At 42.7% G+C, this 19,757-nt stretch overlaps 2 protein-coding genes across 3 annotated transcripts; both read right to left on the reverse strand.

Annotated features, from left to right (window-relative positions):
* LOC115154419 (solute carrier family 12 member 9) lies at positions 1-8,652 on the reverse strand. Its single transcript, XM_029700605.1, has 14 exons — positions 8,251-8,652; positions 7,551-7,814; positions 7,186-7,320; positions 6,246-6,383; positions 5,749-6,048; positions 5,433-5,540; positions 4,547-4,658; positions 4,244-4,401; positions 4,042-4,124; positions 3,821-3,945; positions 3,449-3,641; positions 3,008-3,182; positions 2,587-2,733; positions 1-2,361 (listed from the first exon to the last, which is right to left on the reverse strand). Exons 2-14 carry the CDS (start codon positions 7,750-7,752, stop codon positions 1,511-1,513), a joined length of 2,727 nt encoding a protein of 908 aa, XP_029556465.1. The 5' UTR covers positions 7,753-7,814; positions 8,251-8,652; the 3' UTR covers positions 1-1,510.
* A 2,600-nt stretch (positions 8,653-11,252) lies between these two features.
* LOC115154420 (zinc finger protein 467) lies at positions 11,253-14,081 on the reverse strand. 2 transcript variants are annotated; one of them, XM_029700607.1, is made up of 3 exons: positions 13,644-14,080; positions 12,701-12,889; positions 11,253-12,602 (listed from the first exon to the last, which is right to left on the reverse strand). In XM_029700607.1, exon 3 carries the CDS (start codon positions 12,481-12,483, stop codon positions 11,857-11,859), a length of 627 nt encoding a protein of 208 aa, XP_029556467.1. In that variant the 5' UTR covers positions 12,484-12,602; positions 12,701-12,889; positions 13,644-14,080; the 3' UTR covers positions 11,253-11,856. The 2 variants fall into 2 exon arrangements, with proteins under 2 accessions (XP_029556467.1, XP_029556466.1); XM_029700606.1 differs by having other exon boundaries at positions 12,701-14,081.
* Positions 14,082-19,757: the final 5,676 nt, after the last annotated feature.

A 19,757-nucleotide genomic window follows, 5' to 3' on the forward strand; every position in this document is an offset into this window, starting at 1 on the left:
ACTTTTGTTTATTTTATTGCCTTTTGCCAACCCATTCACAAATTACTGTCAAATAGTTGTTACAGAGTAACATGTGTAGAGGAAACAGTATGTTATAAAAAAGCATGTTTAACGTAATTACTTTGGTTTTTGACATTTTCTATTGAGTAATTTTCTTGGACAGAGTCCTTATGAACTCACAAGCAGCCTGTCTGGCACTCACTGATCAGTCCACAGACTCTAGAGAACAGTCTGCGTGGCACAACCTGAGAACAGTACATGGATTGTGAGCAGAGTCAGAAATATACAGTAACTTCATAGGACTGTAAAGAGGAAACTATTTCTGCTTAAGCACAAACATCCCACCACAAGTTGTGAAATGTGTAAGCTTTCATATAGCGCCAACTACATGCCTCTAAATTAGTAAATAGCGTTCATAAAATACCAAACTCCTTGCAGTAACATTCTTTTTCCAAAATCTGGACATAAGAAAAGCAAAACAGCATAAAAATAGAAATACTTTTCCCAAGTAACAAATGAATGGCATGATCCTTACCATAAGGGTGATACATTATAAATTAGACAAAATAAATGAGCAATCCATATTTAGTCTGCCTGTCAGTGGCTTAATGCTTGTGTATTATGACAATATTGTCAAGCATTAGGCACTAATGTAGTTCAAAGCTGGTTCAGGAAGTTTGAATTCATGTTCCATCACGGACCACATAGTAGTCCGAAAAAGCAGCATTTCAAGCACGACAAATTGGTGAGAGACCCAAAATCCTAAGAGATCATTTGGTCCAAAGACACTAGTGAGCTCTCCCAAACTGGGTCACAATCTGAAGAGGAATACACTGGGAAAAGGGGTCAATGGAAAGCGATTGTACCAGCATCAAATAACAAATAAAAGAACACAATTCTAGTTTCCATAGCTAGTTAGCATATGTTGCCCTTTCTGTATTTCAGAATCCCTTTCCCCGCCATCACCATTCAACCTATCATATGATTCTTCTTTGGTCCAGTGCCGCAGAACAGACCATTTGACCTACTGACATGTAACATTCACTCACACTGAATCAGTGTCACTCTCAGGGCACACGGTCAATTCCACAGCGGAGGTTTTTTATGAAAACTACATCTGGGTACACAGCTATATCAGGCACAACATAAATGTATTTATATTATTACCCAACCAACACAAAGTACTCCATTCAATTACAGTTAACAAATAAATATATTACAGAAGGTAGGTAGGTACCACTGTGACTGACTAGGTGTTGAATGTGTTCATTTGTGAAATGAGTGGATGTGTCAATGAGTTACAATACAAGATGTGAAACTACATGCCCAGGGAACAGAGCTATACTTATAGGTCCCGTTGTGTAGTGTGCCTGTGTGTTTATTTTCTAACTAAAAAGTATGTTATGTATAGTAGCTCATATTGTAAGCATTTAGACTGCCCTTTCTGTCAAGTTCAGGATTAAGTTAATTACATGACATTTTGATCCCATAAACACACAGAGTGACACACTCAAAGCTCAGTGCACGTGACTGGGGTGAGACCATGAATCAAGAGGGTTGGGCCTAAACCATAAGTCACAGCTTCCAGCTGACTGAGATATTTTTGTGATTGGCTGGAGTGAGCAGGGGGGCGTGGTAAATACAGGAAGCGGACAGCAGCCTCAGCACTGTGCTCCATCAGCATCCTGTTGACTGCAGACAGGAAGTCCTCTGAAAGGGCCTGGGCCGGCTTCGTCAGGCCCTCCAGCTCTGGGTCCTGTGTCTGTTTCTGTCCGTAGAGCTGCACCACAGAGTCCCAGGGCACTATCTTGATGGAGGCCCTGATCCTCAGCTTCCTCAACAGCTCCCGGTAGGTCTCCTCTTTAACCACCCAACCCTGGTCGCTGGACTCTGCCTCCACACACAGGAATATTCTCATTCTGGCATGGCGCCATCTGCTGGCCATGTTGAGAACACACGCCATCTGCAGCAGGAAGAGACTGCACACGTCCACGGAGGCTGCAGACGTGCTGCTCGGCTGAAGCAGGTTGAGGGGCCACACGTCGATGATCCTCGCGGCCCCGTCCGTCTTGGTCCCCATGCCCTCTCCCTGCAGCTGGAAGAAATAGCGGCCCAGACACACGTTCTTACTCATCTTGATGGCATCCGAGATGATTCCCACATACTCCTCTGGCGTGAGCCAGCGTGGGCTCTCCACATGGCGGACCGGGGGGAAGTGGGCTTGCAGAGAGGGCAGATCCACCCCAAAATCATCCCCTCCAGACCCTTTTGACTCACAGAAGGCAGGGTCTTGGAGGAAGTAGTCCTCAGGGGTGCAACTGTCGTAGAACCCCAAGACCAGAGTGTTGGGCTTCATGCCGCCTTGAAGAGATAAGAGTGGAGGAGGATAATCAAATGCACTAAAAAGTATATTGCTTGACGGGTAAAACTGTTTTATGTTCCATTTTCCAAAGTAGTAATATTATAATGAATATGTCGTGTCAATACTCTTTCCGACACCGTTGTGTGTGTGTGTGAAGAGGAGGAATCAACAGGAAAACAATAAACAACGACCCAGAATGGTAAGCAGGAGGATATGTAACTCACCCAGACCAGTGATACGGAGCAGATGCTGTGTTCCCTGCCTAACAGAGGGGGACAGAGTCAGGTCCACGAAGGCCTTCACCCCCAGCTTATCCACCAGACTCAGCCAGAAGTTATATTGCTGCTGGACAGGGTCAGAGGGCAGGGTGTCTGAAACACAGATGAGAGGCTGACTGAGTGACTGGACTGCCTTGATTCCCAAACAAAAGAAGAGCCTGAATAGTTTCCATAAAATGTTCTATGAATTGTCTGAATATAAATGTCATCATATTTCTAGGAATATCACACTTACTGTAGATTAATCATTTTTGTATCAAATAAAAGCTTTAGGTTTCATGTGGTCATAAACATGACAAGCATTTATTGTAAGTCAATCACGATTCCGCTGGCACCAGAACTCCCGTCACCATCCATATAATATTACCCAGATCTCCCAGCTTCACGTGTCCCAGCACAAACAGCCCACCCTTCTTCAGCTGGTTGACAAAGTTGATGAGCTGGCAGGAGGAGCGAGGGTTGGCCACCATTAACAACACCTGGGGCCTCCAGAACTTCACATGGTCCTTCCTCACGTCCAGCATCAGCAGATACTTACGCACCTACAGGAGAGGTGGAATGGGTGGAAACCAGATTCAAAGCATCAAGTATGAAAGCAGTGACACACCCCAGGGTCCTGTTAAGTAGGAAACAGCGTAGAAAAACATTTTGCATCAGAAAATGAAAAATCTGTTTTCTAAATTGGACAAGTTCAGGTAGTTCTTCCCCATTGCAAAATGTTTTCTCTCTACTGAACACGACCCAGGAACTGGCCCATAAGTGTGTGTTTGTATGTACTGGTACAAGTCTGTGTGTTTGGTGTGGGTACCTGATGGAAGATGAGAGCCTGGCTGATGTATCCCCAGCTGCTGGTGGGTGATCTGTAGTGCAGGAAAAGCAACAGCAGTAAGAGGAGGACGATGCTGGCTGAGGAGTAGACCGGGTTAATGACGAACATCATCACCAGACAGCTCAGGATGCCCAGCAGACAAGTGTGCCAGGAGAACACCTGGAAAGTGGGCCTGGTGAAGACAGGGAGACAGGTAAAACAGGCGAAAGACAGGTGAAAACTGGACGTTGATGGTCAAAAGTATTCTAGTTAAACACTACTTCACTAAGGACATCATCATCATCACACAATAAGGTCAATGTCTTATTTTTTTATAACAGATTGTACAGCATGATGCTAGTGTCTGATTACCTGAAGTTGGGGGCCGATGCCCACTCCAGAGCCAGACAGGCCAGGTCGACAGCAGCATAGGCCAGCAGGTAGAATACTGTCACCAGGCCAGCTATGGCATTAAGCTGGCCTGCAAACACCACACACTACACAGTCACACCAAAGACACAGTCTCAGAGCCTGTAGAATATCAAAAGTAGTACTGCATAGCTCAATACGATACACCCATCGCTTCTCCTCACCTGTGCCAACCCCCAGGTGTAGAGCACTGCCACCCATGGGTTGCCTGACCTGGATGTGATGGCAGCAGGAGCCAATGGAAAACCTATGGGTAACACAAGATCAAAGCATGCTTCTTATTTTATATGAAACAAAAACATGTTCTTTACTCTGTTGCAGAAATAGCCTGTCTTTTATTGTGAAACTTGTTCAACATCATCTTACCAAAGAGTTGGTCCAGTGCGAGGGCGTGGAGGATCCGGGACGCCCCAATCAGAGAGCACATGGCTGCTGACAGGGCGGAACAATAGATCCCAATGGTGACAAATGGAGGCCAGATGTTTATACGCTGGAAGAACCCGTAATCCTGAGCCAACAGGGTCCTAAACAAAATACATTAATTAGTTGACTGTATTAAACTCCATTGTTTCAGTATGATTAATATGCAGGCATTAAATTATGAGCAAATTAGATAGGTGACAGAGTTCCAACCATTCCAAGCCTCAATAACTGCCCATCCATTCAGACCTTTCACAGGTGGAGCTGGCCAGGATGAAGAGCAGGACATAGACTATGAAGGTGTAGAGGACTGCAATAATGGTGCCTTTGGGAATGGCAGCACTGGGGTTCTTCAGCTCTCCTACAGACAACCGATTGAGGGGAAGATGGTGGAACGTCAAGTTTGAGTCTATGTGAAGCTTAATGAGATGTGAAGTAATGGAGGGCAATTCCATGGTAACACAATTATGCAAAGACTCAGATTTTTCACTTTAAAATGTATACCAAACAAAAAAACATTGACTTCCAAGTTGAACAAACCACAACGACTACTTTTAACAATGTCCATAGAAACGTGTACAACTGTGCAGATATAAAGTTTGGTAACTGAATAAAACAGAGGGAGATTTGACTGTAATTCTGTTAACAAACTTTGCAGCGGCACAGTTTTTCCAGTAAAAGTTTTTTTTTTTTTAACTGTAAATTGTTCAAATCAAATTTTATTGGTCACATACACATGGTCAGCAGATGTTAATACACATGGTCAGCAGATGTTAATGTGAGTGTAGCGAAATGCTTGTGCTTCTAGTTTGACAATGCAGTAATATCTAACAAATTCACAATGACTACCTTATACACACACACAAATGTAAAGGGATGAATAAGAATATGTACATATATAAACGTGGTCATTGTGTGTAGAGTTGTAAACTTTGAAATCAATGGTTTTGTTTAGCATACATTTTAAAGTAAAACAAAATGGGTGTCGCAGCGTAATTGGTTACCGTGGATTTGCTCTGGAACTAAAAGATTCCATTACCTTGATTCAGAATGCATATGGTAAGATGTTAATGACAACTATTTGTAGTTGTAATATCCACCAGCTGGCATGAGTTTTAATGTGTGTGGACAGTACCTGACATGTTGGCTCCGGCCATGATTCCGGTGCAGCTGGTGAACATGACAGCGAACACGGTGGCGAATGACATGACTTTACCAGTGCTGTAGTCCACAGTGTAGCCCGCTAAAGAGAAGAAAGAGGAAGAACATTTCAACAACAGCTCTCTCAAACCATAAAACTAACGGCTTTTTACACGTCCAGTTCAACTTCCCTATCAAGGCTTACTATAACTGGAATGCATCTGAAATAGCACCCTGTCCGCTATACAGTGTACCTAAGTACTATCGCACCATCCCCCCCTGAACTTTGACCCCAGCCAGCCAGTACTCACAGCCCAGGTTGTCCTTCAGCGTGGTGACGTTGAAGCCTGTGTAGCTGGCGTTGTAAGTGAGGGTATGGTTGCCAGGGCCCTGGTGGGTGATGAGGAACTTTAGGGGCGTGGTCAGTGCCAGGGGGCTGATGTAGATGGACAGAAGGGAGATGGTTACCACCAGCAGGATGAGGAAGGAGGTGCGGGCGAAGATGTGTGCACCCACTAGGCACACCATCAGAACCAGCAGGAGAACTATGGAAGAGTACAGCACTGTGTACCAGTAGCCCTGGGGAAGCACCCGCAACGCAGAGGAGGACGCTGAGGTGGGAGTGGGACATAGAGGTTGATAAGATGTCAGATGAAACACATGGTGGAATGACTCCTTCGAATGAATGAGGCACCAACCTTCTAAGAAATATTCAGTAGAATTTTTTTTAAGCAGTACCACAAAAACACGGCATGCATGCTAGGAATTATAAGTATTGGGCTGTTAATTATAGAACGTCAAAACTAACCTGGATCCTGACCAAATATGTCAAGTAGTGCCTCTACCAGACCAAGCACATACACTCCACATGCACACACTTTGGCCAGGAAGAACATGAGGCCAATGCTTCCTCCAAACTCTGGGCCCAACGATCGACTGATCATGACTGGCAGACATTAGGTCAAGGGGTTAAATATCACTGATCTGGAGTGAATCATGTGGTTTTAAAACTATGAGCAGGCAAAAGTCAGCATTGCAACCTGCTCAGTTGGTTAAATGATATGATGCATACAGGGCTGGACTAACGCATTTCGGGGCCCGGGGCACCTACCTCCGGGGTAGGTGCCCCGGACAGCTAACTTTCCGAATTTCAACACAAAGAGAAAATGTGCAGTTCTATAATGCTATTGTAATTTTTCTCATTAGGCTGAGAGACCTTTTCGCCGTTTTAAAGCAAATTTTCTGCAATTATACACATTTTGCCATTGCTTATGACATGTTCATACCTTTATTTTGTTATTGTGGGCCCCCTGGAGGTCAGGGGCCTCGGGGCATGTGCCCTGCGTGCCTGTTCGGTAATCTGGGCCCGGATGCATCAGATTATGTTTTATTTAGTTTATTAGGATCCCCATTAGCTGTTGAACATGCAGCAGCTACTCTTCTTGGGGTCCACCATGTCTTTACCGTATCCAGATGTCATCAGAAACAGTTATCTTTTTGACTACAAAACATAGAATCCCGCCGTTTTCACCATGTTGGGTTGGTGCTGGAGATGATGAAAATGATGTTGAAACGTGGTGAAATTTCCCTTTAAAGATAAGGGCTAGAATTACTGTAAAGACTGTGGCATCAAGATTGAATAGTAAAAACATAGCTGTTTTAAACTGCACTAATACTTAAGAGGAATACAAACACACTTGCTAAATATTTTTTTGGGGGGTGTGAGAACGAACCGGTGTTAAGGATACAATAGGCCCCACCTCCCTGCACAGCACCGTTGGTGGAAATAGCACAGATGGACAAGATGGTGAGGGAGATAATGGTGTAGGCTACAAGCAGCATCACAAGACCCTGCAAGAGCCCCGCATGACCAACCACAAACCCTATAGGAGACATCATTACACAGTATTAGTCTTGTTACAGGACCACAATATATTAACCTAACGCATTCACATGCATGCACAGTTACCACCTTTGTAAAATAATCTAGCAGAGCTTGAAGCCAACAGCAGCTTCTGACCATCAGCAAGCTTCACTGTACATCGCACTGGAAATAAATTCCACATTCACAGCCTATATTTGTAGTTGTCTGACATCTAGACGCTGCACTCACCAGTTCTGAGGAAGAGGACAATGCTGAACATGGAGAGGACAGTGGGCACCATCACCCCGAAGAAGGTGTTGAGTTTTCGAGGTACAGCATTAGGAGTGCTGGCCTCCCCAGTGCCCTCTGACTCCCCTATGCCACACACTGCATTGTCTGCTGACAGACCACATACCCCATGGGCGAGGAGGGGTGTGTGTTCATTAGACATGGCTTTCAGCAGAAGCGTTTTGGTTTTAGATGGTTCAGACGTCCCCTGAACCTTTTGTAACCCTGTTAAATGGAGTCATTATTTGTATAAGTTCGCAACAAAGCTGACAATAGGACATATTCCTGAAAACACAGTATGGCTTTATATTTACACCAAAATAATCTGGTTTGCAAATTGAAGGGGCGAGCGGAGGGTTTTAAATAATAAAACTACGAGCCATCAGAAAAGCATCAGACATTCTACATAAACATGATGCTTCAAAGTCATGCAACATCAAGATAGCATTTCGATTGTATCGAGTTGATGTTTATTTCATGTATCCACAAAGGGGAAGTGAAACGGCGATAAACAGCAGTTCTCAGCGAGCTCATTCTACAATTCAACCTCGCAATTCCGTAAACTTGTAGTTTGACTAATGATAAAACATTTGTTTATATTGTTGTGTGCTTTCCGATAATGCCGTATGGTAGGCATAGCCAGATGAAAACAGAAACTCACCTCCACTCCGTCAGCAAGAATCAGCGCGCGCACTTCCGCTTGTTAAAAAACTCCTCAGTCGGCCTCTGGCTCTGTGACCGCTCGCTTACTGCCCGTTTATTAGTTTACAGCTAAACGATGACGTAATTTAACAGCATTAACACGCGTGTTTTGTTAGTTGATCTTTGTTGATTTGAAAACTACTGGCTATAAGTAGCATAGGCGACATACAAATTATCCAATATCGCATAAGATATAAAACAGAAATGCCTAAATCTAAACAGTTGTAATTCAAATGTACATTTGTATTCTCCATATGCCCATAGACATTGACCAGCTTGCAGGTATGATGCTGTCTACTTGCCGCCTCTATCGTGTTCGGTGCAGGTCACGGGACAGTAGAAACTGTTCATGTGACAGCCAAAAAGGGGAGGGTGAAAACACCACAAATATGTGCCATGAATGATTAGGGCCCTGTGTTTTGCGCAATCATGTGACATGTTTGGATTTTAATCTTTATTTTTATTAATCACACGGTATCCTTTTTCTTAAGTCAGATGGTCCACCACCATCCATTGACAACTGCTTAAATTTTGGGTGTAATTCTCATCTGAGGCCCTGTGTTTAGTCACGATTGTACAAAACACAGGGCCCCAGATGAGCAAAGCCAGACAGCAAAGGTGGGGTGTATAGTTCTCTGCATCATGTGATCTGTAGAAAATATTGTAATAACTATATTTAAAATTATGAATAAACTTGGTGTCTTGGGTCCCTTTCAGAAGTTGTTTTACTGTAATAATGTTAAAAAGGATCCGATCCTTTTTCCCCAATTTTCACCTAAAATGACATACCCAAATCTAACTGCCTGCAGCTCAGGACCTGAAGCAAGGATATGCATATTCTTGATACCATTTGAAAGGAAACACATTGACATTTGTGGAAATGTGAAATTAATGTAGGAGAATACAACACATTAGATCTGGTAAAAGATCTTGTACCATCATCTTTGAAATGCAAGAGAAAGCCCATAATGTATTATTCCACCCAAGTCGCAATTTAGATTTTTGACACTAGAGGGCAGCAGTTTGATGAACCATTGCATATCTGTTCAAAATGTTGTGCCTAATTGGTTTATTAATACATTTTCAAAGTTCATAATTGTGTACTCTCCTCAAACAATAGCATGATATTATTTCACTGTAATAGCTACTGTAAATTGTACAGTGCATTAAGATTAACAACAATTTAAGCTTTCTGCCCATATCAGATACAGTTGAAGTCGGAAGTTTACATACACTTAGGTTGGAGTCATTAAAACTAGTTTTTCAACCACGCCACAAATTTCTTGTTAACAAACTATAGTTTTGGCAAGTCGATCTACTTTGTGCATGACACAAGTAATTTTTCCAGCAATTGTTTGCAGACAGATTATTTCACTTATAACTCACTATATCATAACTCCAGTGGTTCAGAAGTTTACATACACTAAGTTGACTGTGCCTTTAAACAGCTTGAAAAATTCCAGAAAAGGATGTCATGGCTTTAGAAGCTTCTGATAGGCTAATTGACATCATTTGAGTCAATTGGAGGTGTATCTGTGGATGTATTTCAAGGCCTACCTTCAAACTCAGTGCCTCTTTGCTTGACATCATGGGAAAATCAAAACAAACCAGCCAAGACATCAGGAAAAAAATTATAGACCTCCACAAGTCTGGTTCATCCTTGGGAGCAATTTCCAAACGCCTGAAGGTACCACGTTCATCTGTACAAACAATAGTACGCAAGTATAAACACCATGGGACCACGCAGCCGTCATACCGTTCAGGAAGGAGACACGTTCTGTCTCCTAGAGATGAACGTACTTTGGTGCGATAAGTGCAAATTAATCCCAGAACAACAGCAAGGGACCTCGTGAAGATGCTGGAGGAAACAGGTACAAAAGTATCTATATCCACAGTAAAACGAGTCCTATATCGACATAACCTAAAAGGCCGCTCAGCAAGGAAGAAGCCACTGCTCCAAAACCGCCATAAAAAAGCCAGACTACGGTTTGCAACTGCACATGGGGACAAAGATCGTACTTTTTGGAGAAATGTCCTCTGGTCTGATGAAACAAAAATAGAACTGTTTGGCCACAATGACCATCATTATGTTTGGAGGAAAAAGAGGGATGCTTGCAAGCTGGAGAACACCATCCCAACCGTGAAGCACGGGGGTGGCAGCATCATGTTGTGGGGGTGCTTTGCTGCAGGAGGTACTGGTGCACGTCACAAAATAAATGGCATCATGAGGCAGGAAAATTATGTGGATATATTGAAGCAACATCTCAAGATATCAGTCAGGAAGTTAAAGCTTGGTCGCAAATGGGTCTTCCAAATGGACAATGACCCCAAGCATACTTTCAAAGTTGTAGCAAAATGGCTTAAGGACAACAAAGTCAAGGTATTGGAGTGGCCATCACAAAGCCCTGACCTCAATCCTATAGAAAATGTGTGGGCCGAACTGAAAAAGTGTGCGCGAGCAAGGAGGCCGACAAACCTGATTCAGTTACACCAGCTCTGTCAGGGGGATTGGGCCAAGATTCACCCAACTTATTGTGGGAAGCTTGTGGAAGGCTACCCAAAAAGTTTGACCTAAATTTAAAGGCAATGCTACCAAATACTAATTGAGTGTATGTAATCTTCTGACCCACTGGGAATGTGATGAAAGAAATAAAAGCTGAAATAAATCAGTCTACTATTATTCTGACATTTCACATTCTTAAAATAAAAAGTGGTGATCCTAACTGACCTAAGACATAGAATTTTTACTAGGATTAAATGTCAGGAATTGTGAAAACCTGAGTTTAAATGTATTTGGCTAAGGTGTATGTAAACTTTCAACTTCAACTGTATGTCTATGTCCTGGGCATTTTAGTTGTTACTTACAACCTCATGCTAATCACATTAGCCTACGTTAGCTCAACCATCCCGCACGGGGGGAAACACCAATCCCATAGAGGTTAAACAAAAATAATCAAATAATACTTTGAAAGTGTCACTTTTTATTGGTAAATAGTCAAAAACTTAATGTAAATGCATTGCTGTTCAAAATGAACAGGCTAACTCACACAGTTCCATATGAAAACAATACACCAGAATAATTTAATACATATCACTTCCCTATTATGGGCTAATTATGGCATTAAACTGTTGATAATGGTGATGTGATACCAAGAAAAATACACCAATGATTTCTGCATTGTGCTCCCAACTCAACTCAAGTATTCTGTATTTCCATTTTATACAAAAAAGTGATATTTTTGAAGTAAATGGAAATCAACTCTTGATGCCAAATGGCTGTATAAACCTTTATAAACCAGGTGGAATCTGCAAACCTCTCATATCTATGACAACATAATGAACACCCTTTTATGCCAATGAAGAAAATTGTGAACAAGTAGAAAAGAGAAATATATATATATATATATCCCTATTAGAATAAATATGACTATACACAATCAGCTTGTCTACATTGTCAATTTAATAATATTAACTTCTGATTAGGATGACCTTAACACAAATAATATCTCCATCCCATCACATTTATCAAATGTGTGTGTATGAATGTGTACCAAATCCATCCTGATCAGGAATCCAGGGACTGTGAGTGGAGGTGTGGCCATGTGTAGGAGGGCCCTGCTTGAAGTAAAGACAGTGATGGGTGGGGTGTGGTGGGGGAAGGTGAGTGGGTCAGCCTGTGCTTCTTGAGCTGGCCCAGCTCCCTGAAACAGCAGCCACACTGGGCACAGCGGTAGGGCCTCTCCCCAGTGTGGATGCGCTGGTGCTTATGCAGACTGTCCAGGTGGCGGAAACGCTTCTCGCAATACCTGCAGGGATATGGCCGCTCACCCGTGTGAATGCGCTGGTGTGTCTTCAGACAGTAGAAGCGACGGAAGCCCCGGCCACACACGTTGCAGCGATGCACCTTATCTGAGCTCTCCCTTCTGACTTCAAAATCCCCAATAAGACCAGGGTCCCCTACAATAGGTGGGACAAAGCCCATGATGTTACCATCATTGTCACCATCATGGTTATCGATGTGAGTTGGCATCTGTGGCGGCAGTTGTGATGATTCAGGGAGGTGTGACTCCAGCATACTAGGTAACTCAGGGTCGTTTTCAATTTTAACTGTTCCTTTGACTTCTTGCACCTCATCCAGCACCTGGATCAGGCCCAGGTCATTCACATTGCCTGCTGGGTGACTCTGACCCATCTCAAACTCAAAGTTGGTAATAGAGGTTCTGTGAGGGACCTCTGCTGCCACTGTTTCCCCCTCCTGCTCGTGTGGAATTCTTCTAGAGTCCTCTGATCCACTTGCACTGACATTGTACTCTGAAAGAGATGAATGACATCATGACCAGTGAGCAGGAGACTTTTCACTTATTGAGTGCATGCAAGTGTTGATGTCTATGTGTCTGGCGTAAGCCTACCTTTCTCTACAACTCCATCATCCGTGATGTAGAATTGATCCTCTGTATCCTCCTCAGTGTGTTGAGGTGAGCTTTCAACCTCTACTTGTAGCGCTTTGGATGTTTGTGAAGGATTGGAGCAAGAGACAGTGGAGGAGGATGTCCGTATTCCTCTCAAGCTTGAGCTGCTCCTGGGCCATTCATGCTGCACTGTTGGTAAGCAAAGACCTACACTAGGGAGTGACTTAGAAAACTGGGATCGTGTGGATGAGGCTCGAAACGACTTTGGCACACGGGTCGTGCCCCTGTTCAGCATGCTGGATGGACTCCCCGTACCAGGACCTAATGTACCTGATCTAGGATGGTTGTGATTAAAAAGTAAACACTGTTTGATGTTGTTCTCGGCTGCTGTCATGTAGTACCGTACAGCATTGAGTTCACCCTCCGATAGCTCAAGTCTCTCTCTCAAACTTTGGTTCTCACGATGAGACTCAGCAGCAGCAGTCCGAGCTGCGGTCATTTTGATGCCGACTACTCTGGCAGTTTCCTTTAAAACGGTTTCAACTGCACACCTTACTGCCCGTTCGATTGTCGATGCAAGTTCATATTGGAGGAAAGAGACATTGGCCTCCATCGTCAGACTCATGGTAGTGATTAGCTAGATGGGACGTTTCCCAACAGTTCTAATAATCAAGCTACAACAAGTCTCAGGATTCAGTCCTTGTTTTGTAAGCAAGGTAGCTAGCTAGCCACGGCGTTAGCTACGTAACTCTGCTACTTAGCTAGCTAACGTTAAATGTCTAGCTAGCCGCTTTGGCATGATACACGAGTGACAGTAATTTTAAAGAGTTTTTAAATCAAACAAACTGAACAACTCAATTACTCATACATTGAGTCAACTTGTTTCTCGGATGTTCTTATTCAAAACCGTGGTAATAACTTGTTAAATGTTTTGCTAGCTCACCTTTCTTCTTCTTCTTCTTCTTCTTCTTCTTCACTGAGGTTTATTGGCAGCCAGGCAGACCACAACTTGTGGTCGATAACTATAAACTGCATTTCCGCCACCTACTGTACGGAGTAGTGAACTGGGGAAAAAAATATTACAGGAAAAAGTACATATATAAAAAAACTAAAATAAACAAATAACGCATCCCACTCCTTCAGTCACATAGATATCACATCCCTGCACAGGCTCAGGGGCCTGGGAGAGGGAACATTTGCGGCCAGTAGGCCTATTTCCTACAATGTTTCAACTGTTCGTTCCTGAAGACCCAAAGACATTTTTGCGCAGATAATGGGCGCGTTCCTCTTCCCAGGTGTTGCTGAAGCATACCAGATTTTACAAAGCCTGAATATGTATTTAAGTACCAGCTAACCACATCATATGTTGTATAAATCTGGTGCCCGACGGCACAGTCGATGAGGCTAGTAGCGTAGCAAAGTCTATATTTTTATAACTAACCCAATTTTTATAATTTACCATAGCCTGTCGTTTCAAATGGGAGCAAATGAATCATAGTGGGCAGAACAAGCAAGGAGGTGGGCAGAGCCAAACACGAGCTAGCGAGGTCCTATTGGCGCGTTCTAACATTTATTTGCATATTTCCGTTAGGGAACGCCTGCTCCGTGAAGTGCGCGGGTACAATAACTCAATTCGCCCTGCACTCCTTCTAAACAATGCCGTTTTTAGAAACAAAGGGTAAAGTCTACAAAACGCAGTCAACTGTTTGTTACAGATTCTACTTTTGGAAACAGAAAACTGTGTGGAGATCAAATGTTTCATCAATTCATTTGCAGAATGTCCTCCAAAATCCCATTTCGCCACATCTCCCGCTGCTTGCCATTGGGCTTCCTCTCATCACCATATTTGGTAGGGAGTTGGAACGCCAACCAGATGTTTCACATATTTCATATCTGGCTCATTGTTGTATCTGTGATTATATCCTGTTTCTTGGACGTCTTGTTTGATACGCCCAACTCGGTGGAAATTCTCTCTCCCTCCAGCAGGTGGCGTTTTTCCGTTGTTTCTCCCACCAAGCAAGGAGTTTTGTATGGAGGTCAATGAGTGTCGAATTTGGTCAACAAAAAAATGAATGGATGATTTTTTTATTTACTTTTTATTTAACCAGGCAAGTCAGTTAAGAACAAATTCTTATTTACAATGACGGCCTACCCCGATCAAACCCTAACCCGGACAATTGTGCCCTGCCCTATGAGACTCCCAATCATGACCGGTTGTGATACAGCCTGGAATCGAACCAGGGTTTGTAGTGACGAGATGCAGTGCCTTAGACCGCTGCACCACTCGGGAGCCATATTTGCTACGTGAGATTTATTTGATCAAATAGAAATGTCCTCAGTTTTTAATTGTTAAGAGTGTACTGATATAAGTAGGACACGTGTCATCCCGGGCAACTTTGAGAAAAAACACTTTATAACAGTTGTCTCGAGATGGCTATGCATATTATGAAATGAGGCTAGTAACATAGCAACTCTCTCCATTGAATACAAGCGGTTGAGGTCAACAACCCTCATCGAATATTCAAATAATGATTACAATAATGAGATGTATTTGGCACGCCTCACCATGCATCAACTTTTGTGTGTCGCTTAGTTATGGCGTCAAACGAGGTACAGTGGAGGAGGAGCTTTGTGGGCCTTGTAGTTCTAGCAGAGGGCAGACAGACCCCATGTCGTGCAATGACCATACAGTCATTTTAACCAGCATTACTTACATAACAGCATAGAGAAACAGCTAAAATAGGGGAAAGTATAGTATAGGTCTAGTACTGACAGAGGGTCAGATGTTACGGGTCTAGGATGATAGGTGAGATTCTCTATATCTTTTCAAGAAAGCCCAAATGCACCTAACATAACTAGCTAGCTCCTCGAATATCACATAGAAACATTATTTGATGGACTATGACACTGTCATATCATGTTTTTTAATCCCTCCACAGGTGAGAAAGGCTTCCAAATATGCCAATAAATGAATGGTATTCTTCAATATTGCTTCTTTTTAAGGTCACAATTTTCCAGATCGTTGTTAAATAACTATGTGGCCTATGTGGCCAATAATGACTCTGTTCATTTGTTCTGGAATTAGCCATTCTCAGAGCCATGTATTTAGAAAGCTGGGCCAATGCAGTTTATGCATTATGATACATTTACATGTGTTAGGTTCTTATTTTTCAGAGTAAATAACTCACGGACACGTTCCCATCATCACAAGTATATATACTCCAGTTTAGACACTCCTCCTTCTCTCCAATCCTTACATCTTATGGTTCCACAGGAAGAGGGTAACATGATAATATAACCATTATTTCTCCCTTCAGGGGATCTGACCTGACCTCCTGACCTCAACCCCTCATTCGCCTAATCCACAGATGTCCTTAAAATAAAAGATGACACCTGTACCATATACAGTGCATTCGGAAAGTATTCAGACCCCTTGACTTTTGCCCCATTTTGTTACATTACAGCCTTATTCTAAAACTGATGAAATTGTTTTTTCTTTCTCATCAATCTACACACAATACCCCATAATGACAAAGCAAAAACAGCTTTTTCTACATTTTTGCAAATCTACTAAACATAAAAAAATGGAAATGTCACATTTACATAAGTATTCAGACCCTTTACGCAGTACTTTGTTGAATCACCTTTGGCACCGATTACAGCCTCGAGTCTTCTTGGGTATGATGCTACAAGCTTGGCACACCTGCAGTTGGGGAGTTTCTCCCATTCTTCTCTGAAGATTCCCTCAAGTCTATCAGGTTGGATGGGGAGCCTCGCTGCACAGCTATTTTCAGGTCTCTCCAGAGATTATTTCAGGTCTCTCCAGGCTCTGGCTGGGCCACTCAAAGACATTTAGAGACTTGTCCCAAAGCCACTCCTGCGTTGTCATGGCTGTGCGCTTAGGGTCGTTGTCCCGTTGGAAGGTAAACCTTCGCCCCAGTCTGAGGTCTTGAGCTCTCTGGAGAAGGTTTTCATTTTCTCTCTGTACTTTGCGCCATTCATTTTTCCCTCGATCCTTACTAGTCCCTGCCGCTGAAAAACATCCCCACAGCATGATGCTGCCACCACCATGCTTCACCGTAGGGATGGTGCCAGGTTTCCTCCGAACATGACGCTTGGCATTCAGGCCAAAGAGTTAAATGTTGGTTTCTTCAGACCAGAGAATCTTGTTTCTCATGGTCTGAGAGTCATTTTAGGTGCCTTTTGGCAAACTCCAAGAGGACTGTCGTGTGCCTTTTACTGAGGACTGGCTTCCGTTTGGCCACTCTACCATAAAGGCCTGATTGGTGGAGTGCTGAAGAGATGGTTGTCCTTCTGGAAGGTTCTCCCATCTCCACAGAGAAACTCTGGAGCTCTGTCAGAGTGACCATCAGGTTCTTGGTCACCTCCTTGACCAAGGCCCTTCTTCCCCGATTGCTCAGTTTGGCCAGCTCTTGGAAGAGTCCTGGTGGTTCCAAACCTCTTCCATTTAAGAATGATGGAGACCACTGTGTTCTTGGGGACCTTCAATGCTGCAGAAATGTTTTGGTACCCTTCCCCAGATCTGTGCCTCGACACAATCCTGTCTCAGAGCTCTACGGACAATATCTTTGACCTCATGGCTTTGTTTTTGCTCTGACATGCACTGTTAACTGTGGGACCTACCTGTGGGATAGGTGTGTGCCTTTCCAAATCATGTCCAATCAATTGAATTTACCACAGATGGACTCCAATCAAGTTGTAGAAACATCTAAAGGATGATCAATGGAAACAGGATACACCTGAGGTTAATTTCGAGTCTCATAGCAAAGGGTTCGAATACTTATGTAATTAAGGCATTTGTGTTTTTTCTTTTTAATAAAAAACCTGTTTTTGCTTTGTCATTATGGGGCAGAGGGGTGTAGATTGATGAGGGAAAAAAATATTTAATCCATTTTAGAATAAGGCTGTAACGTAACAAAATGTGGAAAAAGTCAAGGGGTCTGAATACTTTCCAAATGCACTGCAGAGTTGAAATATATTCAATTTTGAGTTTGCATGCCAATATTACACTGTACATCACAGATGACTGAAATGTAACACAACTGTTTGACATAGAAACACTGGATTTCTAGCATGAAAAATGAATAAATGTTTATTCATTATGAAATTATGAAAAATATTAATGACATTCCACCCATGAGGCCACTAAAGGTCATTTGACTGCAGAAAGGGGCTATGTGTGGACTTTGCTCTGATTTAGGGGAACCCCTATTGGAACTAAAAAATCAGATGATGTATGCTTATGAGTAGTTCAAGTAAGACATTTTTAGTGGCACGTATAATATGTGCATGCATGCGTCTTTTCAATCTGTGGATGTATGGCTCCTTGTGTCCATCTCTTTGCTCAAGCCCTTGCTGTTGCTAGGCAACCTATCCTCATTTACTACAGTCCCTTATGGGGCCTGCAGAGGGACAGGGCAGGTGGGATGTACCATTGCCTTACTTTGTGTAGGGGGAGGATGCTCATTCCTGCCTCTAATATTGCTGCCTTGCTGTGTCACTAACTTGCATGTCCAAGCCCTATCACCCCTTTGTCTGAAACAGAGTGTACTGCAACCAGACCCAAAGAAGGTAGTCTACTGTATTATGTTGAACTTCAAAGCACCCCTTTCAGCTTTTCCAATGACTTTTTGGAATGCACTGACACACAAAGTGTCAAAGAAAGCAAATCATGCGTTCCCTTTAGATGTGTGTTGATCATTCACCTATCCACAGACTATGGCAGGTCTCGACACCAATTCAAACAAACCCAGTTACTGGGTTTCTGGGGTAAGCCCCCCAACAAAATATTGTTTTAGCTAGGAGTAAGCATACTTATATAGAAATTGAGAGCTTTTTTGTTATTGTTTTGTTGATTAAAATGCATTCTCTCAGGAAGTCAAATCTTTTTTTTGTCTTTCTTTGAAGAAACAGCAATTTTGGCTGATTGAAGGCCTAGGTTTTTCCCTACCCTGGGGTCATTATTATAAATAAGAATTATTGGTTTGTTTGGTCCAATTTTGACCAATGGTCTACTCTAGTTAAACCATAGAATATATTTATCAGGGCTATATGGCCATTTAGAACCAGCTGCTTGTTTCTAGTTTACTCCTGTCTTACAAATGCATTACAATATAAGGATATAATGATTATGCATATTGTGTTTGTTTGTTTACATTTACATTTTAGTCATTTAGCAGACGCTCTTATCCAGAGCGACTTACACATGTGTGTGTGATGTGTGTGTGTGCGTGCTTGTGTCTGTGTGTGTGTGTGTGTGTGTGTGTGCATGTGCACGCCTCTCTGTCTCTCTATCATACTCTAAAGTGTATACAGTTCAATGGCAGTTTAAAAATGCATTATATAGCCTATAAGAATATAATTATTATGTAAATTACGTGTGTATTCTGTATTGTGTGTGTTTGTGTGGTGTGTGTGTACGCACAGGCCTCTGACCTCTCTATCGCACTGTAATGTTCACACAGTCAATGACAGAAAATAAAGTGAAAGTTTAAAAAAAAATGTGACAGACAGATGATTTCAAAATGAGCAGATTATTCCCTATCATGAATATAAAACCATGGCTTGATAAAACCCCAGCAGCTCTCACCAGCCTATGGCCTTGCACTTTCTCTCTCACACACACACATCTGCTAATTATACAAATAATTAAAGGAATCCTTAGTTATCTCCAGAGTAATTAGGCTACTCTGAGGTATTAATTACACAAGTAGTTTAATCAAAAAGTGAAGGGGAAGAAGTAAGAAATCTGCTATACTGAGTGATGAGTTGAGGCCCATTGGAGCAACTTCAACAGTTATTTGGTTCTTGGTGGGTGGGCAGTCATTTTCCTATAGGCTAGTGGAAGTAGTTAACGCTATAAGCGCACACTGCACTAAGGGATAGTCTGATTAGTCAATAACTAAGACGCGAAAGGGTTATCATAGAGTAGACAAACGCGACCCTGTGATGATCTAAATCTGCAGTAGATCGAGGACCTTCTGACAGTCATCCCACCCGTATCCAGTAGACACCAGAGGGGGGTTCTAAAATGGTA

The sequence above is a fragment of the Salmo trutta genome, chromosome 19 (assembly GCF_901001165.1).
Source record: "Salmo trutta chromosome 19, fSalTru1.1, whole genome shotgun sequence".
NCBI lineage: Eukaryota > Metazoa > Chordata > Actinopteri > Salmoniformes > Salmonidae > Salmo > Salmo trutta.

What these genes read in the sequence shown, in the direction of transcription:
- LOC115154419 (XM_029700605.1), bottom strand. Translation starts at nt 7,752, where the DNA reads ATGTCTAATGAACACACACCCCTCCTCGCCCATGGGGTATGTGGTCTG. An exon ending in ACACCTGGGGGTTGGCACAG is followed by an intron (nt 3,946 to 4,041) that starts GTGAGGAGAAGC and finishes GTGACTGTGTAG; the next exon opens with TGTGTGGTGTTTGCAGGCCA. An exon ending in GCATCGGCCCCCAACTTCAG is followed by an intron (nt 3,642 to 3,820) that starts GTAATCAGACAC and finishes TGTCTTCACCAG; the next exon opens with GCCCACTTTCCAGGTGTTCT.
- LOC115154420 (XM_029700606.1), bottom strand. Translation starts at nt 13,325, where the DNA reads ATGAGTCTGACGATGGAGGCCAATGTCTCTTTCCTCCAATATGAACTT. An exon ending in TGATGGAGTTGTAGAGAAAG is followed by an intron (nt 12,603 to 12,700) that starts GTAGGCTTACGC and finishes CATCTCTTTCAG; the next exon opens with AGTACAATGTCAGTGCAAGT.